General features: G+C 43.6%; 1 protein-coding gene and 1 long non-coding RNA gene across 2 annotated transcripts; one reads left to right on the forward strand and one right to left on the reverse strand.

The window, feature by feature from the left end:
* Nucleotides 1-6,043: 6,043 nt before the first annotated feature.
* Nucleotides 6,044-23,585, reverse strand: mtpn (myotrophin). Its single transcript, XM_056276544.1, has 4 exons — nt 23,211-23,585; nt 18,832-18,945; nt 17,257-17,340; nt 6,044-8,111 (listed from the first exon to the last, which is right to left on the reverse strand). The coding sequence occupies exons 1-4, from the start codon at nt 23,280-23,282 to the stop codon at nt 8,025-8,027; spliced, it is 357 nt and encodes a 118-aa protein (XP_056132519.1). The 5' UTR covers nt 23,283-23,585; the 3' UTR covers nt 6,044-8,024.
* On the forward strand, nt 9,094-26,586 carry LOC130109581 (uncharacterized). The gene is made up of 3 exons (XR_008810014.1): nt 9,094-9,104; nt 9,207-9,318; nt 26,460-26,586. It is a non-coding gene; the product is annotated as an uncharacterized LOC130109581 (long non-coding RNA).
* Nucleotides 26,587-27,429: the final 843 nt, after the last annotated feature.

A 27,429-nucleotide genomic window follows, 5' to 3' on the forward strand; every position in this document is an offset into this window, starting at 1 on the left:
ACATGAACACTCACATATGGACATGTGTATCATCATTACTTCAGCTGGCCATCACATCATGCAGGACACTTAGAAACCAATCTGCTGCTGTTCCCATGTGTGCATGAGGAGCTGCTAATGACCTCTGAGCGACAACTTTAAAAGGGGACCTTCTGCAACACGCTGTTATGGTTGTAACATGGGGATATAATACAGTACCTAATTGTGTGGTGGGTGGTAGGTATATATATAGTGTGTACCTCTGGTACATAAGATAATATAGTGTAATATAGGGGGAGTATATGGCATTGCATATGGGCACGATGGGTTGTGGAGTTGTGGTTATGTATATGGTGGAGTGTATGGGCAATACAGCATGTATGCAATTTGAAGAAAGCCACTTTATTTTGTCATTGTACAGTTTTTCAGTTACAATGAAATGTGTTCTCTGCATGTAACCCATCCTATTGTGTAAGAGCAGTGGGCAGCTGCAGCACCTGGGGACCAACTCCTGTTCTTCTTTCCATCACCTTGCTCAGGGGCACAGACAGGAGTATTAACCCTAACATGCGTGTCTTTTTGACAGTTGGAGGAGACCAGAGCATCCAGAGGAAACTCACGCAGACACGGGGAGGACATGCAAACTCCACACAGAAAGAACATGGGACAGCCCGGGGTTCGAACCCAGGACCCTCTTGCTGTGAGGCAACAGTGCTAACCACTGGGCCACCGTGCCACTCCCATATCTGGTATAACATATGGGCATAGGTTGTTGATTATTAGACCATAACAAGACTCTGTATGGTAGCAACATACCTGTTGTGCATATACATGCTTGCCTCCTATGTCCTGTTGTTGTTCCATTTATTTTGTCTTTTTTGTTTGTTGATCATTTTTCTTATTTTTTTTGTGTGAGTGATGTCTGCAAGTGCCAGAAGCTGCCGTGAACCGGAGTCAAATTCCTGGTGTGCATAGACACACTTGGCCAATAAAGTTGATTCCGACTCTGACATGATGGAATTGAAGGAATACACACTGTGCCACATCTACTCACAATGGAGATCTTTTTTTACGAGGCAAAATATGAATTTAAGCAATTTTTATTACAAAACAGCAGACTTGTGGGAGCAGAGGTCAGTGCTGAGGACTCAAATAGTTTCCTGTGGTTGTGATGAGGGACATTTTCTTTTCACCCATCAATACCCAGAAAAAGGCTGATAAGCTGCTCCGTATTAAGTCTGTACTTAGGTGACCTCTGCAAAAGCGCTACACAGTTTACTTCCTTGAAACTTTGAGGCAAATGAGTCATATTAAATACTTCGCAGTCTGAGAACCCGTTGACTCGGGCGAAGAGGCACACGGGGGGATTTGCAGATACAACCACAATCCAAATAGTTTTAGATAACATTTGCTATACAAGAACTGAGCGAAGCACCATTAAACCGAGGTTTCATTAACTTTTGCTTCGTCGAGTCAAAATAGGTCTCTTTCGAATGGGTAGGGCCACGAATGACGTGACGTCCCCCCCAGTTTTAGATAACATTTGCTATACAAGAACTGAGCGAAGCACCATTAAACCGAGGTTTCATTAACTTTTGCTTCGTCGAGTCAAAATAGGTCTCTTTCGAATGGGTAGGGCCACGAATGACGTGACGTCCCCCCCCCCGCCCAAGCCACACTCGTAACGCATAACTTTATTTATTATTATTTATTATTGCCGTTTTTATTTGTCCTGATTATAGCCTACACTTGAGTCACAATCAAATAGTATAATCAGTATGATTAGAAAGCATAAATAATTTGACACGTCAAGTCCAGTTGGATAGGATTAAAAAATGTCGACGCTCACCACCCCGTCTTAAACGTTCCCAGAGAAGTTCCTCCGTCTCTCGTTGTGCTGGATGACGTCACTGGCAATGGCGAGACCATCCACATTGGCCAAAGCATCCGTGTGTGTGGCTGCACATCAAGTCATTGAGTCTCCTTTGAGTCATTGTTGACCTTAGATAAGTCTTCATACGACGAAGGGTTGAGAAAGACCTCTCGGCGCTGAAAGTTGACACGGGACAACTGGCAATAGGGTTTTCGCTACGGGAGCAGCATTCATTGCCGATGTTACTGATGCTACCGTTGTGACGGTAATTCCAGACGTTCGGATCGCATCTGGCAGCATATTCAACTGTGCGCGTAAACTGTCAAAGTCAAGTTCTGGGCTAATTAGCAATTCTACTGCTGGTTCCTCAAGCTCAGAGGGCTTATTGTCAGCTGGGGCGAGGCTCATAACGTTGAGGGTAGCGGCGGCAGTGGGGCTAGTTGGAGCAGCGACAGTTAGACGTTCTACTTCTGGTTCCTCAGAGGGCTCATCGTGGGCTGAAGTGACGGTGGTTGTCTCAGCTACCTTGGTTAACTTTGACCCGAAGAAATCAGTTATTTTTCGACGCTTCATCATTCATTTTAACGTTACTATTGCTTAAAGTTTAGCGAACACACTAGCAGTTAGTCTACTTACATAGAGCGTTGGTATTTTGTTCTGTGAAATCACGTCCGTGTGACGCTAAGCTCACGTGACACAAATAACCAATCAATCATTAGGAAACAGAGCTTGTTGCTTGTGATAGGCCACGTACTGTACGTAGGCTTACAGCTAGTGGAAATTAGCCCGGGAAGCGCGCAAAAGAGCAATACTTTAAGAATGTAACGTATTTGCGATTTGAATTTTTACACATGTTCATGTTTGATGCACGCCAAAGTAGGTATGGCCACGGCCCTACTGGCCATACCGGTTCCGCGGCCTATGGGGATACGAACCGGGGCATCCCACACCATGGGTGACTACGTTAACCAGTCCACTAAAGGGTCCGAGCCTTTTAGTGAGAGTTTAGTCGAGTTTTAGTTTTAGCGGTACATGAGGACCACTGTGAGCTTCGTCAGGTGAGATCTAAACGGATGATCTGCAGCAGGACCGGTGCTGGCGAGAGCACCAAAGTGGTCCTGATGCCTGACGAGATGCTTACAGAGAGATGCGACCCATGAAGTGTAGCGCCCATGACTCATTTCATGTTCACTACCTGCCTAAATCACAGGTTTTCTCATCTCAAGGTTTTACATTAAGGCAAAAGGAAAGATGAGGTTCTTTGTACTCCCAAGAATTTCTCTGTCAATCAAGGCAGGATCTGAACTTCCCCCTGTTGTGCAAACGGAAAGGGATTTGTTTGAACCGTCCACAAAAGACAAAGAAAGAGAGTAACGGCGGGAGATGATGGAGACGAGGCCTGTGGAAACTTTATTTTTATGATTTGCTGCTCTCATAAAAAGATATTTGTTGCATGGAAAAACAGGCAAGACTCTACATTTATGGACATGGTCTGCATGCATGCAGCCCAGGGCATGATCCCTATGTCGAGGTTTGTAGAATCTGTATGGGGCTTAAGTCACCAACTCTCCGATGCCTTGCAGTCCATCTGCCCAACATGGCCTACTTGAATGCAACCCCTCATTCTCTCTTGCTTTGCAGCAACAAGCATTTGTGTGGGATTAATAATAAGTAATAATCATTACATTTATATAGGGCTTTTTCTAGACACCCAAAGTGCTTCACATTGAAGGGGGGAAACGCACCTTAACCACCATCAATGTGTAGCACCCACGTGGGTGATGCACGGCACCAGAACGCTCACCACACATCAGCTTGAGGGGGAGAGGGGAGGACTCATTGAGCCAATTACACAGGGGGTGATTAGGTGGGCAGATGGAGAGAGCTGGGAATTTTGCCAGGACACCGGGGAACTCCCTACTCTTTGTGATAAGTGCCATGGGATTTTTAATGACCATAGTGAGTCAGGACCTCGGTTTAACGTCTCATCCGAAGGACGGAGTCTCCTACAGCACAGTGTCCCCGTCACTGCACTGGGGCCTTGGGATTATTTTTTTTTTTATTAGGACCAGAGGGAAAACTGCCCCCCAACACCACTCTCAGCAGCAACTCAGGAGGTCTCCCATCCAAGTACTAGCCAAGCCCACACCTGCTTAGCTTCTGTCATTCAGCAGAGCCAGGGTCCATGTTGGTACGGCTGCCAGCATTAACTGGACCTTGTGGTGAGTTGTGTGAATATATTACCCACCTACCCCAATTTAAAAATGGGAGAAACTTCCTGCAGCCAACCAGTCTGCTGCCCTGAATCCCACAACAAATTCCCGCCCTTATCTTTTGAGCTTGTAATATATCGGGGCCACACCCTTGATAACGCTCTTGTTATTCTAAGTGTATTGTGGGCCAGGAAAATGCAGTGAAATGACTTTGCCTTCGGCATAAATTGAATCAAGGGACATAGCAGAGCCACTGCACCCTAGTGTTAGTGGGCTTGTGGATGAAGTCGCCTAACACAAGTTTTAAGTTTCCTTTATTAATCCCCTTGGGGAAATCCAATTACTGCAAATTAACCCATCCTAGCTGTGATCTGTGTAGCTAGACGCAGTGGGCTGCCGCCCTCATGCTGCGCCCGGGGACCAACTCCAGTTCTATTCCCATTGCCTCGGTCAGGGGCACAGACAGGAGTATTAACCCTAACATGCATGCTTTTTTGATGGTGGAGGAAACCAGAGCACCCGGAGAAAACCCACCGCAGACACGGGGAGAACATGCAAACTCCACACAGAGGACGACCTGGGATGACCCCCAAGGTTGGACAACCCCGGGGGTCGAACCCAGGACCTTCTTGCTGTGAGGTGACAGCGCTAACCACTGGGCTACTCTATACCGACTTGGAACATGTGTTGGTTTGTCACTGTATGCTTCAAAGGTAGTTCATGGTTTATCATTAAGGATCAAGTCCCAGTGTTCAGCTTTCAGATGTGTCCTAGCTCCCACATGCTGCTAAACAGCAGCCTTTACAAACATACTGCTGCTCCTTCTTGTGATCAGAGTTTCCCCCACCACTCCAGTCATTTGGTATGCCATGGTTAAGTTCAGAGCCAGAGCAAATGAACTGGGAGTATGACAGTTACACTGACCAGTATGACTTTCTGGTTTGGACCCGATTATTATATACGAGGGGATTTAGCTCTAGCAGTGCAGATAAATCTGATGTGTGCCCAAAAAAAAGAAACCTGTCTCTGCTGATCCCCTGTTAACAGAACTCCAGACAGTAGATTGGAATGACAATTAGTTTCCTGGTTTTTGCCTTTGGGACAGAGTTGTTTCCGTTCACAAGTACAGATAAGCATCCCCGAGACTCTGAGAAGCCGAGATGGAAAACACGCGATTCAAATAGCATGCAACTTCTGTTCTTAAATAAACCTGGGTGACCTCAGAGGTCACCCAGTGGACTTTATTGTAGGCTCTCACTTGCCAGCACTCCAGAACAAAAGTCTGAAAAGATATACAGCTAAGGTTAACGAACTAAAATGAACACGCTTGAAAAATACAAATAAAACCTGTTGTCTGGTACGGATTGTGGTAAGGTAGATCAAAAGGTCAAGGCATCATAGTGAAGTACAGTGCTCTCGGTATCGGCCATCATTTCTAATGCCACTTACTGATGGTGGGTGATCCTTGAGAAATAGCCTCTCATCATATTTAAGTACTTTCCCGGGGAAGAGAACAGTAATGGCATCCTGTAGCAGCAGCCCGTCTCATCAACCGAGCATAGTTGTTGGCTTGAACAAGTTCGCCTAAAGGCACATTATAAAAGGAGCTAGCTTTGTTCGCCTTCGTTCCCTAACAATACTTCAGCCCCCCCCAAAGCATCCAGACAGCACGAGGAGGAATCGATGACAGCAGCTTGTTATCCATTTGGGATAGCAAACAGTTAGCGCCTGACACGCAACACAGCTGCACAGACTGTAGCAGCAAGGAGTTTGACAAAGACACAAGTGATGCTTGAAGTCATCGAGACAGAAGACGGTGGCTGGTGAGACTCTGCAGATGGAGGCGGTGCACCAAGAGTTCACCCGGTCGCTGGAAACTACATTCCTCCCGCCCCACACTTGAACAGCACCAGTCTTTTGCTCCAAGCAATTTCCAAAAGGAAATCTTATTCATGTAATGGCAGAAGATGAAACACTCTTTTATTCATTTTTTTATTTCCGTTTTTACAGACTTTTTGTCACAACAAAGTCAGCAAGAGCATCTTATTTCATTGCATTGTAGTAATTCTTTTGAAAGCAACCAAGAGAGGACAGCAACCATCTCTGAGCGTAAAAGCAAAGGCAGTTTCAACATGCAGCAAAACAGGCAGGGCTGCTAACCAAATCCAAGGTGAAGATAACACCGACACCCCCCCCCCCCAAGTACCCCAGTCCCCCAAAAGCCCTCCCATCCCTCACCTATCCACATTCAACCCCGGAACCTCTTTTACCTTCCCTTCAGAGCCCCCTAACATTTTTTATTTACTACAAAACACAGACAGGCTGCAACAACAAGGGGTCCGGGGGTCTGAAACCGCTCCAACTCCAGGGGTGACAAATGAATTTCTGAAATCCCTTCTCCTATTTTTCGATACTAAAATAATTTTGCTTCAAGAGTGTGTTCAGTAACTTGATTATTCAACGTTGCCACATTCAACTCTTTAGAAAGCCAGCATGGTGATTGGTCAAAGAATACGGAGCGTTTCCATGCGTTACTAAAGAGACATCGCTCATCAACTCCATCTGATATGTAATTGAGAAAGGGCCAGGTAGAAAAGGACAATCAGTGACCTGTGGTTCTATCCCTTCCTACGCTCCAAAATGCCAAGGGACTGGGATAGACAGTTGTGTCTACAAGAGAAACGTACACGCACGCACACAAACAAACACACACAAAGTTAGAGGAGAGGCCACGTATGATGACAGGTTAATAGAATGAAAGTTTACAACCGTTCCCTTAAAATCTATGGAGCATTTATGTGGTCACAATTAAAAGTTAAAGCCCGAATAGAAAATTAAAATACACTATTTTACTCCACCACTAGGAATAATCGCGACGTAATTAAATGTTAAAAAGAAAAAGGAAATTGAAAAAGAAAATTTAAGAAAATAACCATTTGAAAATGTAAAGTCACACCGCAAACAGTGAAACTTAAAAATGCAAAAGCTTAAATGGGGAAAAAAACCCCCAACATTTTTTTTTTTGCATTTGGCATTTTAGATTTCACCTGTTCCATTTGGCATTTAACATCTGACATGTTCAACTTCATCTTTTCCAGTTGGCTTTTCAAAAATTCAAAATGGAACAGATAAAATGTAAAATGCCAAATGGTACAAAGGTCAAATGCAAAAATATATTTTTTAGTTGTTTTCCCCCCATTTAAGCTTTCAGTTTGAGAATTTCCATTTAAGCAAAGGCGTTTTAATTTTCACTTTTTTTCAGTACATTTTCAAATGATCATTTTACTTTTTAAATTTGCTTTTCGATTTCCTTTTAACATTTAATTATGGCCTGATTATTCCTAGTAGTGGAGTAAAATAATCCATCTAATTTTATCCTTTCATTTTCTATCTAGGCTTTTACTTTTAATCGTGACCAAATAAATCCTCCATAAAAACCTACCCTGTACAGTACAGTGCAAATTTCAGTTTGTGAGATTCAGAAGTGGCCGTACAATACTTTTAACCGGAGCAGTACAAAACAGAGAACGACGTAACTGTATTATTTCTTTCCACAGTTTTAAGAGAACACTGCAAATTAAGAGCGTTTAATTCAAGTGTTAAGCATTGCTTTTTTATTTTAATATGGAGTCATGTCATAGTTTACGCTGTCCTTGTGTGGGTGCTTTTCCCTCAGTGTTTGGTCCCTACGGGAGACCTGATCAATAAGTCCGCCTGTTAAATGGCTACTGAAAGAGGCAAAAAGTAAGAGGAAATTCCAAACAAATAATAATAAAAAAAAGGTTAAGGAAAACCAAATACCAAACAAAATGACCTTCTCCGACATACAGACAAAAGCAGTGCTGACAGAGACAGAGATTGACCAGGGTAAAGGGGTGAGGATGTCTTCTGTCCCGAAAACACTGCATCCGTCTGTCATTCCGCCCGTCTTCCTCTCAAGCTACCCCCGCTGCAGTGTCTCACTTCAGAAGCGCCTTTATGGCATCACTCTCAGCAGCTTCAAAGGCACTGAGGCCGTCCGGTCCTTTTCGCTCTTTGTCAGCTCCCTGTGGAGGAGAAAGAACAGAAGTGTTAAATATGCTGACGATGGGCCAAGGACCTTACAATATGATAAAATCTTTATGGAGAACAGATTCGGGGGGAAGTCGGGGGAAGGAGCAGATTCCTCTATCGTCACCTCCAACATCAGAAACAGTAGGCAAAAAAAAAAAAAATCACTCTTGCCCCACCCAATTTACTTCTTAGTCAACACTCGATAATAAAGCGACCATCAGACTGATGTCTGCCAGACAGCATCTGTAAAGCACAGTCGGAGGCAAACAGCAGAGGAGTCAAAAGACAGCCCCACTTGAGCGCCGAAGGATAACCAGGAGTGAATGCCAATGAGAGGGAATAAAGAGAATTTGGGGATTACAAATGAGAAAACAACAGACTAAGAAGGAGACAGGGAACGAGACAAGCAACATGTTACATAAGGGTAGCAACAAAAGATTTAATGGGCAGCGGAGGAGCAAGCAGTAAAGAGATGTCCCTTTGTTTGCCTGCCAACTTTAGCCTCTTAGCAAAAGGGCTTACAGAACTCAGGCAGAGATTTCATTGTTGCGTGGAGAAGAAGGTCATCAGAGAAGCGGCTGACCCAGTTTGAGTGCCAGAGTGTGGGGATGGGTGTTGGCGTGCAAATGCCATGCCACATGGGCAACAGAGCGCACCCCAAACTGGATGGATTTACCAGGGCTGAGTGGGTAACCTGTCAGATCTGCATCTCTAATTGGTAAGGGGTGGTAAGAGGAAGTGGGAAAGGGTGTTGGCCATTTATACCACATTTCGCTTTTCTAGCAAATCTGCATATGACAACACTCAACAGTTATCTTTCAACAGTGTTCTGGTGAAATACAAAAACTTCCTCTTTAGTTCAAACTGAATCACAAATTTCAATGGACCATGAATAGCAGCTGAGAGTTGCCGTCTCACTCAGGTATCCAGCAACCAATCGCTGTCCTCTCCGGTGAGCTTGAGAAGGTGAAAAGGAGGAGATTAAGGTAAGAGGAAGCTGCCTTTCTTGCTTTTGTCTCCAGCACTGGGGAAGTCATTACCAGCTTGTGCTAGAACATTTCTAGTAACGGACTTTTGGTCTCATTTAGATCGCATGAAGCAAACAAGACACCTTGACCCGATTCCTTGCACCATCAACAGTCCCCTTGGGAAACTGGGAATTGATGAGGCATCCACCTGACAAGCACAATCACATGCCTGGTGTGTACTATCATTGTTTTGAGGGAAAGCCATCTCATAATAAGCCTTCTCTACCTTTCATCCAAAACCTAACTCACCCTAAGTGGTGCCACTGAAGGTCTGTCATGGCTTCACACTCATTGTGGGTATTTACTGCAAGGTAATAAAAACATCTCCAAATCTCCAGCCAGAACCCCTCTTTGTCCGCTGCCTGTCAGGACATGGTGCTCCATCTCCAATGGCCATCCGATGTTGTGGCACACTCCTGACACCATTTACAGTAATGCGCTGTCCCAACTTGAATAATGAACCCTCATGAACACCTTGCTGTCCAAACATTACCCCGTCAACGAGAGGCTAGCGGCCAAGTGAGATATAGCCTAATGAACAGGAATGGCCTCTTACCTCTTCATCTCAGATTATGGAGCCATACAAAAGCAGCGCTGGGTCAGAGTAACACAGTGCCGCTAGCCAACCAAATTGTCCACTAAGTCTTCGTTATGCCACTACTGCGTAGAGTGGAAAGTTCCCCATGCAAAAGTTCTAATATATGGCGACCAGTGCCCTGCTCAGCACCGATTAGAACGATTAGTCTTATTGGAGTTCATTTACCTGCCAACACTTGTCAAATGTCACAGGCCTTCTTCTAGAAGTCCATTTTATTTTGCAGTGAATTAAAAAAGATATATCAATAACTGCTTTGGGAGTGCTGGTGAGTTCCAGGCTGTTGCTCAAAAATAAAAACAGGGAGGGATTAAGACACTGGGCCAAACTTTAGTCAGTACAAGAGAGAGGGAAGAAACAAAAACAAAACAAAAACAAGATATTGGAACAGTGGTGGCAACTTTTGGCTGGTTGCTATTCTTGGGTGGCACAAGTTACCATATTTTGGTCAAGAGAAGCCAGTGAAGAACAGCAAATTCAGACTATAGCTATGGCTTAGCATAGTGGGAATACTGCAGAACCGAAAGATATGTTGGTGTTTGGTAATACATGCCAAGTTCAGGTTTTTAACACCTTCTTATGAACACGTGCTTTTAGTGGTGCTTAGTCGAGGGCTAAATTTAGAGAGCAGGAAACAGTCCCACTGCTCATTTCCTGTACCAGCACATTCCCTTCAGCCTCATTGTAAATCGATATCAGGCACACAAAAGGTAAATGTGTACTGGTAGAATTTAAGGGAGAGACAAGCACTTGAATATTATCAACAGCTTTCTGAAAATGTATTTGTTTGACTGCATGTAGGGCTCGGGTTAAGGGAAGGTCTTGCAGTTATTGATTCATAATAATTGTAACTGGCCTGCCTCTCCTGTGACCTCCTCAGCACAATCAGCCCACAGTTGACGGTTGGGTCATCCACAGGGTGAAACAGGTCTTTCATAATCCACGGCCAACCACGAAGCAGCTCATAGCTGAGAACCTGGGGTCAGCTTCTGGAAGTTGTTCTGCCTGCCAGCGGCAGAACATCTGAGATAAAACGAAATTATTTTTTTCCTTTATATGTTAAGCCTAGCCTAATTGCTGCATTTCAGTATCTCTGTGGGCTCTCTCAATCCATTACACCAAGATCACATTAGTGCCACAGGTGCTTTCATATTGTGAAGAGGGCGTGCAGCAGTAGTCAACAGTGGCCAGCTCTAGCCCAGTGTACTCATCTCCTGTTAAGACACATGGCAAGCTCTCAGACTACCTTGGGTTGATGGGCAGAGATCAAGTCTCAGTAGTGACGGGTGACCTTTTGGCTGTGCTGGGGTGGTAATCCCTGTTGCTGCTCAGAGGGGATGAGTGCTGAGCCAGGAGGGGAACGGGGACGCAAGTTTGCTCATATCTCTCTCCTCCACTGTAATCCCTGTTCAGACGAGCAGACGCTGACAAACAGGCCTTGCCGACTTGTCTGTTATGATACCACCGGCGAAAGCTTTTTAACATCCACCCAGGAGGCTTTCTATTTCTGAGACAGCAGTAATGTTCATTCAGCAGCCTTTTTCAGCGAGATGCAGATTATATGGTGGTGTGTGCATGTTTGTGTATGTGTGCACATGTGCAAAGGGGAGACACGTGGGATTGGTAGTTAGGATTTTTCTTGCATAGTATAATTTTTGGCAGCCACCAAAGCGTTTACTGAAGAAAATGGGAACCAAGGAGGAATGGTGCAATTTTGGAATCGGTTGACTTTTGCCGCAATGCAAACATTTGACCAGCAGAGGATCAATGTCAAAGACACAACTTGGTAATTCACAAAGCAGATGAGACAACAACAGATATCTTCTGGTTGGCTGTGTTGGTGGGACTTCGATCTGTGATATGTGACCGAAAGCGACTGGAACATTGCCTCCAAATATTAAAAATGACTGCATAAAAAAAATTAGCTGTTGCCAAAAAATATAATTGCAGAAAATGTTTAAGCAACAATGGCATTTTTAAATACCATGGCATTGGTCTTGCTAGCAGGGAGACTGTAAATACATTTAGAAATCCATCCATCCCATTATCCAAGCTGCTTAGCCTGCTCTCAGGGTTCCGAGGATGCTGGAGACTATCCCAGCAGTCATTGGGCGGCAGGCGGGGAGACACCCTGGACAGGCCACCAGGTCACTACAGGGCCGACACACACACACACTCCTAGGGACAATTAAGTACGGCCGATTCACCTGACCTACATGTCTCTGGACTGTGGGAGGAAACCGGAGCCCCCGGAGGAAACCCACGCAGATACAGGGAGAACATGCAAAGTCCACACAGAGGATGCCCCGGGATGACCCCCAAGGTTGGACTACCCTGGGGCTCGAACGCAGGACCTTCTTGCTGTGAGGCGACCGCGCTAACCACTGCGCCACCCAACAGTTAGGGGTTTAGTGTCTTGCTCAAGGACACTTCAACACACTCTGTGCAGGAGCCGGGGATTGAACCAGTGACCTTCCCATTACTAGACGACCCTCTCTACCTCCTGAGCCATGCCGCCCCTACATTTAGAAATGAATAGCTAAAATATTTTATAGTTGAAATACAATTTCAAGATGTTTCAGATGCTTACTATGCGAGTATAACACTACAAATATTACACGTTTAAAATGAAATCTGTTAAAAAACAACCAACTTTCATCGTTCTATCTTTCATTTATGTTAATCAGTTTCCTATTAGTTATCACAGCTGTCAGTCAACAACCATGGTTATCCACTCACGTTACTACACACTTAGCAGTTGGTACACACCTACTTCTATAACTTCTCATCCCAACCATAGGAAAACAGGAGACGTTATTCGTTTGGGTGCTTGAAATATCCCAACGTGTTGTGCGTGCAAAAAACTGAGCGTGCAATTCTCGTCATTTGTGCGTAATGTGACTGCAGCTGTATGTTGTGTGAAATATGGGATTCGTTATTAGTGATAACCACATCATTGCTAGCTTGCTGTTGACGTTAACTGTATTGAAACCTGTAATGTTAATTGTATGCGTACCAGTTTGACTACACGTTAGGTGTAAATGGGACGGGTAACTGCTGTGCGTATGTTTACTAATGCTGCTTAGTTCCCTTTTAGTTACTGTAGCATGTGACGCTGTTTATTAATAGTGTGGTAGGTTCTAAAATTTTCCCCCACAATGCATCCGCACATGCACAGTTGTTATTTGATACCAAAGAGACAGAGAGTGCCTATTTTGTACGTTCTCCCTTTTGTGTTAACAGTGCCTTAATTTAGATATACATATACACTACCGTTCAAAAGTTTGGGATCACCCAAACAATTTTGTGTTTTCCATGAAAAGTCACACTTATTCACCACCATAGGTTGTGAAATGAATAGAAAATAGAGTCAAGACATTGACAAGGTTAGAAATAATGATTTGTATTTGAAATAAGATTTTTTTTACATCAAACTTTGCTTTCGTCAAAGAATCCTCCATTTGCAGCAATTACAGCATTGCAGACCTTTGGCATTCTAGCTGTTAATTTGTTGAGGTAATCTGGAGAAATTGCACCCAACGCTTCCAGAAGCAGCTCCCACAAGTTGGATTGGTTGGATGGGCACTTCTTTGAGCAGATTGAGTTTCTGGAGCATCACATTTGTGGGGTCAATTAAACGCTCAAAATGGCCAGAAAAAGAGAACTTTCATCTGAAACTCGACAGTCTATTCTTGTTCTTAGAAATGAAGGCTATTCCATGCGAGAAATTGCTAAGAAATTGAAGATTTCCTACACCGGTGTGTACTACTCCCTTCAGAGGACAGCACAAACAGGCTCTAACCAGAGTAGAAAAAGAAGTGGGAGGCCGCGTTGCACAACTGAGCAAGAAGATAAGTACATTAGAGTCTCTAGTTTGAGAAACAGACGCCTCACAGGTCCCCAACTGGCATCTTCATTAAATAGTACCTGTTAGAGCCTGTTTGTGCTGTCCTCTGAAGGGACTAGTACACACCGGTGTAGGAAATCTTCAATTTCTTAGCAATTTCTCGCATGGAATAGCCTTCATTTCTAAGAACAAGAATAGACTGTCGAGTTTCAGATGAAAGTTCTCTTTTTCTGGCCATTTTGAGCGTTTAATTGACCCCACAAATGTGATGCTCCAGAAACTCAATCTGCTCAAAGAAGTGCCCATCCAACCAATCCAACTTGTGGGAGCTGCTTCTGGAAGCGTGGGGTGCAATTTCTCCAGATTACCTCAACAAATTAACAGCTAGAATGCCAAAGGTCTGCAATGCTGTAATTGCTGCAAATGGAGGATTCTTTAACGAAAGCAAAGTTTGATGTAAAAAAAATCTTATTTCAAATAAAAATCATTATTTCTAACCTTGTCAATGTCTTGACTCTATTTTCTATTCATTTCACAACATATGGTGGTGAATAAGTGTGACTTTTCATGGAAAACACGAAATTGTTTGGGTGATCCCAAACTTTTGAACGGTAGTGTATATGGGTGAATCTAGCATAATAATCTATGCATTTCAGTGTGTATACAATATTCCATGATGTTTATTATTTTATTTCAAAGCCACATTATTGCACTTTGGAAACTACTAGTGGGGGTGTGTGCAAGTACTGTATGTGGTGAAGAAATCGACTATAAAGTTCTGAACTTCAACTCCCATCTCTCTGTCTCTTATTGGACGCCCTGCAGTGTGTTTGAATCCTGTAATCAGCTATAGTTATAATAACGGGTGAGGGCTACATCAGCCAACCATTTAGACGGGTGACAGCTACTGTAACGACCACGAATGACTAGACTCGCTAGCCCTTGGCTAACGGGTCGAACCCTTTAGTTGACTGGTTAGCGCAGTCGCCCGTGGCGCAGACGACCTGGGTTCGCGTCCCAGCTGCGGCGGTTCCTGGCTGCCCCCTGAATTCACTACATTGGTGTCAGAAGTGGGATGGTGAGACCGAGGCCATTGGAAGTGTGTGCGCCCAGAGGCGTGAGGGAGCTGATATGCTGAAGCGCGGAGACACGCTTCCCGAAGGAGGGGGTAGTGTAACGATCATGAATGAGTAGAATCACTAGCCGGTTGGCTAACAGGTTAGACCCTTTAGTCTACTGGTTAACGTAGTCACCTGTGGTGCGGATGACCTGTGTTCGCACCCCGGCTGCCCCCTGTATTTGCTACACTTCCAAAAGGCTAACCATGTTTTTCCACAATCAGTTACCTTTAAAGATTTTAAAACAACATGAACAGTTACATGATTAGCTATGGTGCTGGTGTCAAATGGTTCTAAGTGTTTCAGTGCCTGCTGTGTTCTTAAATAACCACTTTGGGCCAAAGAGCTGGGTCAGTTAGGGAATTGTACTGAATGCTTCTCTTTCTACGGGGACTTCCTCACATGTATTTTCTTACCCTTCAGAGGTATCAAGACATACACTGGACAGTACAACACAACATCTCACGTTATCAAAGGTTTTGGAAATGCTTAACTAATTAATGTTCTGGGGTGGGTAGCCCACAAGAATCTATTCTTTTCTGTCCAGCGATGTGATGGGCCAGTGCCGAGGACAACATCAAGTAATGGACTTTCTGGTCAACTGGTATATGAATGAATCAATTTCATTCAGAGCATACCTTTCCAAAATAATAAATCTAACGGACATGAAATCCATTTAATAACTGGTATAGCTTAATCAAAAGCTGTCTTCCCAGTGGCACAGTCAGTAAGTAAAAGCCTAAATATGAAAATAGAGCTAATGAAGTCAACCTGCTAATCAAATTACTATTGCAGTTGCTTGATTAGACAATGTTTCTATTAATATTACAGCCATATGGTGAAAATATGATGGACATGGCAAGGGACTGACTTCTCTGCAAAGACCAGTACGGAGACAAGAAGGGGGCAGGCAATCTTACAAATCAGAATTAGGCTACTGATACATCAGCATTGACAATATCTAACACTTAGATGCCATTAAGACGCTTGAGAAGGTTGAAACCACAAACATCTACCATGGGTAGTGACCCTCATCACCTCCAAAGGTCCTTTTTATACTGGCAAGAACCCTGGCAACAAGACATGGAAAAACAGACACAGTCTATAGTCTTGATGTGTGATTTCTGACCGCTGAGCTAAGAGGATGCCTCTGTGAAGGAGTTTTCATTTACCCTGGTTCATTTAGCCTAGCAGGGAAGAGGCAGATGCTCACTCGCTGGGAGCATCACCAAGCAGGGAAGAGGCAGCTGCTCACTCACCGGGAGCATCACCACCCTTGATTTCTGTATCTCACCTCACCTCACTCACACACATACACTCATTTGCCATGGACTTTGCTCAGTAAACATGTCAGCTATCTGAATGACGTCATACATTTCCCCTATTCCAGGCTCCTCCTCCAGTGCAAGTATCACCGTGTCCAGTTGAATGTCACAGGAAGACAAATCATACGTTCTTTTTTTTATAATGACAGAGCCTTGTGCTGTTGAGCCTTTAGAAAGAAATACATTAACCACTGCTTAAATAAAGCTCATGTTCTTGCTGATAAACTAATCTTATACACAACACCCCTTCGTGAAAATTAAGGCTGAGGGACGTGTATGAAATGAGTAATGACATCAAGCTAGTATGGTGGAAACTTCACTGATAATGGCATTTCTGAGTCTCGACTGACATATAAGCACTGAACAGAATAAGGCAATTATTGGGGGTGGAGAAATACAAGTCTCTATTGTAGCTGTGTTTAGTGTGACAGTCAACACCAAAAGGAGACTTTTCTGTTTCCCTGTAGAGAGAGTGAGAACTCAACAGACTTAGACTGGTAGGAAGACCTGTCATTTGTATGTATGCCATTGCCACACAGGTACTCCTGAAACATTTAGATAAGACATCTGCAAGAAGTAAAGCTGACTTCAACAAGGAAAAACGGTTTATGCAAATGGAGCTCTCACTTCCACTGCAGCAAAAATGCAGATTTTCTGCAGTGCCCTTGTATGATGCCATCAATTAGACATTTATTGTCGTTTGTTTCTTATTGTGTTAACTGCTTTAGCTTATTCCAGCTGTGCCTGACGCGGGATTGTCTCTCTTTGCAGCTGTGACTGTGTGTGTGTGTGTGTGTGTGTGTGTGTGTGTGTGTGTGTGTGTGTGTGTGTGTGTGTGTGTGTATGCAGCTGACTGAGACAGAAGCATTTCAGAGGTTTCCAGAGTAAAGCAGTGGGGCTGGGAAAGGGTGGATTGAGAGGATGGGCCATAGATATAGATGGAACTGCCCATGGTGAGGACATGAACAAAACACAAAAAAAAAGCAGTGGTGTAGTGTTATGCACTAGAAACAATTCCAGTGTAGCCTCCACAGGTCACGGGCAATGGGCCTTTTGTGGATTCTTTGTCACACTGATTACCTCATCAGCAGTCATGGCTCACACGGTGCTTCTGACACGTCAACAGGCCCTGATTGGTTGATGGGCTTTAGCACTGCTGTGTTAGAGTGAGTGCGTATTAGTATGTGCGTGTGTACAGATGTATTTATCAAAAGACTGGACCAACCTTTTCTAGCAGGATCTTGACACAGGCGAGGTGACCCTCATAAATGGCAGAGAGCAGTGGGGTGATCCCATGTTTGTCTGGGGCCTGTGGGGGGGAAATGAAAGAGGGTAATATGGTAAGAGGAAGACAGTGATAACAGGTTTTGCACAGACAGGGATCATATATCAGCAGATCATAGGCAAAGCCTACCTCTTACACAAGGCCGCATCAGTCTCATTATCAGAAAGAAGAAGTCTTGAGAGAGAGAGGTCTTATTACTCCTTTTCTGTTATCATGTCCATGAATTACAAACTGAAAGCCAATGGAAATCTGCCACTGCTTTTATTTTCCACATTCTAGCACCTGGCAGTGTTATCTGCAGGGCCAGAGATTGGTGCATTCTCAACAATATGTTGAGGGCTCAGGGAGGAACAGGGGAGGCCGTTTTGTTTGTACACACAGTGTCAAAAAGGGCCCATACTGATGCATGTTTGGTGAGTGAATAACAGCCGTAATCAGACAAGAAATGGGACGGCCTACAATGAGAGTTATAGTTATACTAGCGAACTCTCTCAAAACTCATGAATGTATGCTCCAAGTCTATGAATAGCAGAGAGGCAGGATATGAAAATACCTATGGCTTTCAGCTGCTGAGAGTTGATACTAATCAAGAGGCTCTATTTACTGGCCATGGCTCACCAGGGACCACAGGTTTAAGTGAAGTCAAAGTTTCCCACTTCATTGTGCATTTGGAAAAGCAATTCCAGAAGTTACTGAACAGGCCTAGCAGACTTTTAGAAAAAAAAAAAAAGCCGTACATTACAATACAGTCCCATCCAGAATTGAGGATGTCAATACTGTTGAATGGGTAAGTGCCCCTTAGTGGATGCAGATCAATCGCCCACACAACAGCAATGCAAACTATTGAGGCTCAGGGGGCCCATCTAGCTGTGTGTGGTCTGGCCAGTTTAAACAATTGTGGGTATGAGGATGACAGCTGAGGGGGAAAAAAAAAAGATGAGCCAATCCAAACAGCTATCTGTGTCTGACTACTTTTGTTCGAAAAAAACTCTAAGGGGTCTCCAGAAGAAATCCATCTTGTTTTATCATTAAAGGGAAATTTTGCTGATTTTCAAACTTATTTCAATGTCTTAATTACAGTGGTGGCATCTGTATAATGTACATAATACTTGCCAATGTTGTCTGTATTGCTGTAGCTCGCTATAGCAAACTGGCTTACTTCTGTCATCAACTGGCTTCAGTGGATAACTAAGAACTGCAAGGCTGGCTGGCCAAGATGTTCAAGATGTTTCTAATCTCCGCTATCGAGAAACTCTCTTGAAATACATCTAGGTACACTGAAGTGATTCTAGTTCTAAAAGACTAGATCGACCACCAGTACTTACTGTACATGCAGATTATTACTGGCAAAATTTCCCTTTAAGTGTTGACTAGGAATAGAGCCAGACAAGATGCAGGGTTGTTTTCAGTGTCATTGGAACCCAGGTCAGTGGGCAAATGAATGTAAACAAAGTGTATGAGATGAGATGAGGGTGAGACACACTCCACTGGTAGACAGATTGCGGTGGCTCTTACATTGACATCTGCTCCCTTAGAAAGCAGAAACTCCAGCATCTCTGTTTGGCCACAGTCTGCAGCATAGTGCAGGGGCTTCCTCCCACCCTCAAGGGTCCGATTCACATCCTCAGTCTGTACAACAACAAAAAAAGGAACAAAAAGAAAGAAAAAAGAAGTGGGTGAAACTTTTTTTAAAAGAATTCGCATGAAAGAAAAATTTGACCATCCTCAGTCACCTGAGAAGAAGAACAGCCACTTTTCTTTATAAACTCAGGAAGTCATTAACATTAAACAAATACAATTATGCACACATGGTTCTTTTTCATTTACTTCTATTCTGTGTTGTTTTTACTGAAGAACTCAAACTGTCGACCCTGCAGCTAAAAGAAAAGGCACCACTAAAAGCATTGCCAATGCCCCCTTTTCTTACAACCCACACACACACACACACACACACACAGAACAACATCCCCCTTTTCTTACAACCCCCACACACAGTGGGGTCGTACTGGAGGGCTACCTGTAAGCCAGGTAGCCCTCCAGTGATGATGCCTAGTAAAAGAAATGTCAATCACATTGGCCCAATATGGTTGCCAGTGAGCACTTTTTTCACAACTTAATACTGACTGACCTCATAAAGATGTAGGAGGAAGAGGCAGAAAGCTAACTTAAATCTCATAAGCTCAATTCTCGCTATATGAGATGGCCTGGAAAACATTGACAACATTGATTGGGCTGGTCAGCTGGAAGCTGGACCAGTCAGCCAATTATGGAGAGCCGTTTAGAAGATGATGACAATGAACATCGTCGTATTTAAAAAAAAAAAAAAAAAACACAACAAAGGCTCCGTTAAGAGAGGTTAGCATTGACATTGCAATAGAATTAGTTTTGTCAAACACATTTACAGAGATGGCAAGAATTGTGTACAGATTTTTTTATCTTTTATTTAACCTTTATTTAACCAGGAGGATACCGCTGAGATTACAAACCTCTTTTTCAAGGGAGACCTGGCCAAGATAGGCAGCACAGTTACAAAATCACACAGTTGCAAAATTACACATTTGAAAACACAAACAAAAGACAAAAAAATTTAGAAAAAAGGTAAATTACAGGCAGATTATAAAAAACAAGTACATGTTGTGAAATCAGCTTCAAGTACTCTCAATTTGGATTTAAAACGGCTCAGTGAGATTAACTTTAAGTTTCCAGTCATTCTGCAACATATTCCAGGTTAAAGGTGCAGAATGAACTTTACCCAATTCAGTGCGGGCATATCGAACAGAAAGCAACACATAATCAAGACAACGAAAGGAGTAAGGGTCAGCACTTCTCGGTGCAATTAAGTCACAGATGTAGGAAGGCAGTAGACCGAGGATTGCCTTTAGATATACTAACAAGCTACACAGACTAACCTACTAGCTATAGTGGTATTTACTATTTCAGCACCTACAGAAATGTGGTGCTCCCGTTCTACGTAATGGGGTTTGCGGCTCTGATAGATTTAAGGCGGATCCAATCGCCTGCAAAGTATTTTGGTCTACGCCCACTGATGACGTTCCAAACAAAAACAAATGCCTACTGAGCATCGCCAGACTGCAATGAGGAAGGTGAAATTTGCGAGCTCGCTTTGCGATGATGGCAGAAAGCATTCAATAGATGAAAATTCAACCTAACAAACAGTAATAGAATGTCTTAAGATCCTGCATGAAGAGAGTTCTTGTTACAGGAGTCCCTTCTATACAAGACGTGATCTGTGATTCACAGAGCTAGCTTGGCTATCAATTTCCTCTTTTGGGCTACCAGCCACAGAGCTCATAGAGCCAACAAACTCATAAGGGGAGGATCGGAGCAAAAGCACTGGCTCAGAACTGTGGTACCCTGATAATCAGGTTAGTTTAGGAAGGGTTACAGACAAGCTTTGGATAAGGCTGTAGCCGCTACACTAACCACTCTGACAAGCTTATGAAGAGTTTCGTCCTTAGACAGACACAATGAACACCACACATGGATTCCAGTAGCATGGAATCCCATTCATCTCTAAAGCATGGCTCCCCAAACCTACTTGAAAGTGTTATGTTGTGCTAAACCAGGTCTTGACATTTGCCCTTTATTAAGCACTTAATCCACCTCTCTCCATCTCCCCTGCTGCCTTACAATTCACCCAAATCAGTTGCAGATGGCAAATTTGAAGAGTGAATGTGGAACAGACAAACCTTTTTCAGTGGTGTAACCATGACCAATGACTAGTTCAGCAGCAATATCTTAATCCATAGTGCACCACAGACTGCCACTCACTCTGCTATATCACCAACTCCCCTGAAGGTTAAGTTGTGTATTCTTCATTTTACATCCATTCCCACTGAAATCGTCACAAGTGATGGCTACTAGGACTCTACCTTTTATTAGTTTTTAAATATTACCTTTTATTAGTTTTTAAATATTACCTTCAATGGCTGTAGCTCCAACCAGTAATACGACAGAAAGTGTCATTTCAACTGAGAAAAAGGGCAGAATACTGAGGTTGTTTATATCAGGACCTCTGTTGGTAATAGAATGTAAATTTCCTGCAACAGGACTTTGCAAATTAGAAGACAGTTTTTGCATTGCAAAAAAAAAATCTATTTCTGTTCTTAACATAGCCAAATTTGAGATAGCATAGCTTTACTAAAAAAACTGCAACTGTAACTGAGCTTTTCCATTTAGGAGTTTGCCCTGGATCACTGGGTTGACATCAGTGCATTTGATATTAATCTAGCACGCCATAAATTCTACAGATATCTGATAGGTCTACATGCAGAACACCGAAATCCACATATGTTTACAGTTGAGGGGTCAGACATAAACCACACTACTTTATTAAATCTTATTCTAGCAATCAAAGAAAAAGCCATGGCTGTATGTCAGATTTACACCAGGTAAGGTTACGATTCTTTTTTTGAATATTTAAGAGTGGTTTAAAGAAGTTGATCTTTGCCCAATATCTATAATATGTATATGTTGCTTTAAAACATATTTTTTGTGGTAGGAGTTTGCATAGGTAATCAAAAAGCTATTAAAAGGCTTTTTCTGATGACCGGGCAAAACCTGGCCAAGTTCTAAAAAAGAAGCAGGCTACCTACCACTGTGGTGAAATGGGTTTATTTTATTTTATTTTTTTTTGAAAAGTTTCATACTGACATTAAAAATGGCGTCTAAAAATGTGAAACAGGGCAAAATTTGAATACACAACATCACTACTTTGAAAGTAAACCAGGTTAAGTGTGAAAATGCAACAGCATTTTTACAAACGTGGTACTGGTATATATACACCTATGGGGCCGTTTTCCATCTCAACATATAGAACACGTAATTCTAAAACAAACGCGAATAAACTCCAACCAAAATGAATGGCTGTTAAAAAAAACGCACTCAGAAAACATGATCAAACCTTGGCGTCACATTACTTTGACGTCTTCTCGAAAAGCAAACATGGCCTCCTGCTGCAGAGACAAGACCGTTTCCTTTCAGCCCTTTACAAGACACAGACACGACGCATATTTCACAGGTATCGCTAAAATCGCCGAGGCCTCTGAGCGGTAATGTTCTACAACACATCTGTCTCCATCCAAATAAATTATATTGGCTAACAAAGGGTGCTTCAAGTTGGGCCTTGTTCAGTCTAGCTACAGCTGACAGTGAAGCCCAAGATCCCCCGCCGACAAACCGCTGCCTGACAGGCCCGGCTGGGCGATTAGCGAGCTAACGGTTAGCCAAACTTTCAGAGGGCGTCTTCGACCAGTTTCTGTCCAGACTAACAACACATGTAATTTTTAACAGGGTCGATTTGTAGCCCAACTAAAGACTGTGCGTAAACTCACGACACAATGGATACACCCGATATATGAGATGCCAAAAGTTAGCTTGGTCCAATTAACCGGCTGACGTTTTCCTCGGCTAGTTAACCAACAGGTTGCATTAAGTAGCTTAAATCAAAACGCGTCTGACGGAACAACGTTGCAGTAAATAAGACCGTAAGCAATGTACACAGGTTCTCTGCCCCGAGCCTGGCGTGCTGGGAGCCAAGCCGATTTAATAGCATCTTAGCGAGCTCGTCACTGCCTGCTCAGCATCGCTGCTGAGTCCGCTAGCTTTAATATTCTAACTCGGGATTGATTCTTCTACACAAGTTCTGAACGCGACAGTTTACGAGAGATTTGAAACGGGTAATAGGATTATGAGTACTGTGTGATTTCAAGCTGCTGTTAACCGTTCACGTTTCAGACAGCCATGGTGAATAAACTGTCACGGCAACTGATGCTAGCTAGCTAACCGCAGCCCCGAAGGAGCAGCCCCGCTTTGTCTGTGACTTAAAGAGTGTGAGGTTTTTGAAGCAGTTTGTCAGAGAACAGTGTCCTCACCTTTACTAATAGACTTTTAACTACGTCCATGTCCCCGTTTTTCAAGGCCCACGTCAACTCTTTATCTCCCATTTTCCTGTGCAGTTGTGGTGTGGCTTCCCGGTTGTTTCTCGCAGCTGTCAATGTCGGTTTGCGTGCTATCTCAGCTAGGAGCTAGCTAGCTAGCTGCTGGACTCTTCCTTTGGACGGGGCGGGCACGCGCGTTGGGCTCGATTAAAACACGAGTGTTTTTTTTTTTTAACTACAAGAGTGGTAAATTTTATTTGGGACAGGAAGGGCGCAGCCAGATGACGAGCTAAAAAGGGTCAAAGTGAATTCCTAAAGGCAAAAAGGAATACCGGGATCCGCCTTTCTGTTGGCTCGACAAGTAGTTCCGATGCCCTTTAACCCGGAACTTGACGGCAAGGTGAGAGCGCCGGGGTATTAAATAGGGCGCTAGTGGTGTTTATCACGGCTCCATCCCCCAAACTGACCGGAAACTCCACACGTCACCTGAATGAAAGAGAACATATGGCCAATGTTGAAATACAGCGGAACATTTACCACCAGTTTCCTTTGATAAATGTCACACTAGTCCTGTGAGCGATGTCTTACCCATTTAATGCAAGTTATTTGTGTTGTATGTCAGACAGAGAGAGAGAGAGAGAGAATACAAAAAGTTGAACCCCGAATTTAACAAACTTTCACAACCCAGTACATCTCATTCCTCTAAACAGCCTACCTGGGGCGAACGAATGAGCCTATCATGTATTTGAAAGAATCTTGAAAGAAAGAAACACACTTCTATTTGACCTGCAACTGAGAGTACCTGCAGATTATTTGACCACGAAAGCCTGGACCCAGTTGCGGCTTGGATAATGGATGGATGGATGGACTCATAAGATACAGCCTGATGTTAAACAGGCTGTCACAGGTTGGCTTTGGATAACAATAAATGCATTTTTTTTATTACATTGGTTGGGTGGCTTGAACAATCCTTTATTTAGATGGGTGACACGGTTTCAAACCTCATGTTAACAACTACCCAGCATGCTGACGTGCCCTTGAGCAGACCACTGGTTTCTAAAGTGCAGCTCTAGGGGCACTATTCTGTAGCTGAACCTGCTCTCTGGCCTTCCCGAAGGTCATTCACATCACATCATATCATGAGCTGCCCAGCGCCATCCAAGCAACTTAACCCGTGTACCTGTATGCACATTCCTGTGTGCGACACAGAGAGAGATGGGAGCCGAGAGACTCGCTGTTCGTCCTGAAGGAAAGTATGCCAGCCAAGCAATACTTGTACGCTATTTTCATTAGAATTAATGCAGAAAATGGGGGCATAGAGGCATCCAGAGCAGCAACTGTTAGATACAATCTGTGCTTCCAAGGCCATTTTCCAAGTCAACCAGTCATTGATTTTTTTTTCATTATTATTTTTGATTTTGAGATACTTTATTGAGCCCTGTAGACAAATTAACCCATCCTAGCTGTGTTTAACCCATCCTAGCTGTGTTGCTAGTAGCAGTGGACAGCCGCCATGCAGCACCCGGGGACCAACTCGTTTGTTTTGCCATGCCTCGGTCAAGGGCACAGACAGGAGTACTAACCCTAACATGCATGTCTTTTTTTTTATGGTGAGGGAAACCGGAGCACCCGCAGAAAACCCACCGCAGACACGGGGAGAACATGCAAACTCCACACAGAGGACGGCGTGGGATGACCCCCACGGTTGGACAACCCCGAGGTTCGAACCCAGGACCGTCTTGCTGTGAGGCAACAGTACTATGTGGCTACATGCACCGTAATAAATATGAAATCAGCTGTTGAGAGAACACAACAGGCTCAGAAGGGGAAGAAGAAACAATCATTAATTTACCTTGATCTTTGAGGGAGCAAGGGCAGGGCAACAAGTTCAGGGTCGTATCACTCACTACCTTTTTCCCATGACTTCACCATGCGGACCTCCCATATACACTCCCTCCCACCATTTCCAACTTCCTTCCACCTCATTCTGCCTATGCAGTCAGCTGTATACATCTTACCTGAAACATGGGTGATGACAGAGCTGGTTGGAGCATTATCGTCACATGAAATAAGCAGTGCCTTGGAAAACCAATCTATGCAGAGGAATAAGGGGACTATAAAAGGTACCATTTGGAGAAAATTCAGCATGATTCTGCTGTATGATGAGAATGAAAATGCAGTTAATAGGATACCCTCCACACACACACAAACACACACACACACGTACACTCACTCCAATCTCCCCTCATACTCCTTTAGGATCCCCTTCCCCATTGATACACATATGTTCCGCCCTCAACCACCCCCACACACCACATACACAAGTGAATGCATGTCAAAGTCTAGAGGATATACATTACTGGCTAAGAGGCTCAGGGCACATAATAAAACGGTTTTATGTGATCATAATAAACTGTGTCATAAACCTGGGTCAGTGTGGTGTTTTTGCCAATATGGGGATAAGGACACATGGGATTACTGCCCATGATTTTCCTGCTCGCTATGCTAATGTGACATACATGACTGAATATGAGTAATTACCAGTTCTTATGTGACTTGTTCAAATGAACGCTATTGCAATCAGTATGCCTATAATCCGTTCTGTAATCCATCCATCAATCAGTCAAACTTAATTCATTTCGCGCATCCCCTGCACAAAATGCAATGGGTTGCACAGTACGTGAGAACAAGGCGAGAGTGAGGAAGAAAGAGACAGGCTTTTCTTTTACATAGGACAAGAATGAGGGCGTGAATACAAATCACTGGTAAGGTAAGGACCAGTTACATATATGTCATGCATGCATGTGAGTATCTCACACGAGTGTGCAGTGTTGGAGCAAAATACAAACCCTGGATATGAAAAGGAAAAGCAGGTTTGGGTTGTGCTTGACCACCAGTTGGATACAAAGCCTGGTTTGGGTAAGGGACAGGTGCATGTTCAAGTGTGTGCATGTGTGTGTGTTGACGGACAATGGTGGGAGTACGCAGCAAATGTGTGTGTATAAAATGAATAAAACGCAGTATGGTAGTATCGATGTTCTTCTTTTACTTTGCTGTGGCTATTTGAGAAGTCTTTCTGCTTCAACATCATGTAAACCATATTATTAAATTTGTTCCAACTTATTAACAATGTTCCGAGAATGAATCATTGTTTTGAAGTCATAACTGAGGACATTTTTCATCATGTGTGGTGAAAGTCGAAAACACAAATTTTAATGCCTGGATGCATGTTTCCGCTTCCAGTGTGCGAAGATGGCGGCGTGAATTCTCATCTGCGGCGGCCTCACCCAGTACCATCCATGCAGTGTCTTTGTCCACATCTGCATCTAAGTTTTGTCTTCATTTGATGGCTGGGAGAGCTGGCACTGAGAGAGCTTGATCTGTTGCGTCCTGTGGGCCCAGGGACCACAGCTCTGCCCGGAGCTGTGCCTGAAGAGGTAACACCGAGGGCGGTCTGACAGCACATGAAAGCGGGGCAGGCTAAGCTAACTGCTAGCCCATGCGGACTGACAGTTCCGACAGTCATCCTGGCTGGAGTTTGTTCCCTTGGAGAGAGATTTTTTTTGTTTAGTTTGGATATATGTGTTAATTTGGACATGGGTGTTCTTGTAGTTTTTGGATATGTGTTTTTGTCTTTGTGTTGCACTGCTGTGAGCTGGGGGAAACGATATTTCGTTTCATTTCATGTATGCAAGTATATGAAATAAAATGACAGTGTCCCTGATTCCTGATAAAGACGGCAGGAATAAGGGCTAATTTCTGTTCGGTCAGTGAACACTGTGTAGCATTTTACGCATCTGTATGCTGGAGATGTTTAAAAAGTTTCCTCCCTGACAACAATGTAAAATTAGTCCCACCAAGAAGGATGACAGTGGGGCACTTGCCCGGGCAGCAGAACTGGTATGCATGCAACCATTTCGATTAGAAAGTCCAGAGGCGTACTCTCACCTCCCTGGCTGTCTCCTGAGATCCCCAAAACCAACCGTTTAATATCAGTGCCCATTTTCCGACTCTCAGCCGTGTCCCTCGTGTATTTCCATTAAGATTAAGAGCTGATATGGATAATTAATTGACCTAATGTCAGCAGTAAGTAAATAAGAAAATAAGAACCATAGTGCTCAGAACAATTTAAAGCATGTTTACAAGGAGTGAGAATGTCAGCTCTCTCGACATACAGATATTAATCTGAGGTGAAACAGTACAAATTAGACTG

This window comes from Lampris incognitus, chromosome 3 (genome assembly GCF_029633865.1).
Source record: "Lampris incognitus isolate fLamInc1 chromosome 3, fLamInc1.hap2, whole genome shotgun sequence".
NCBI classification, from domain to species: domain Eukaryota; kingdom Metazoa; phylum Chordata; class Actinopteri; order Lampriformes; family Lampridae; genus Lampris; species Lampris incognitus.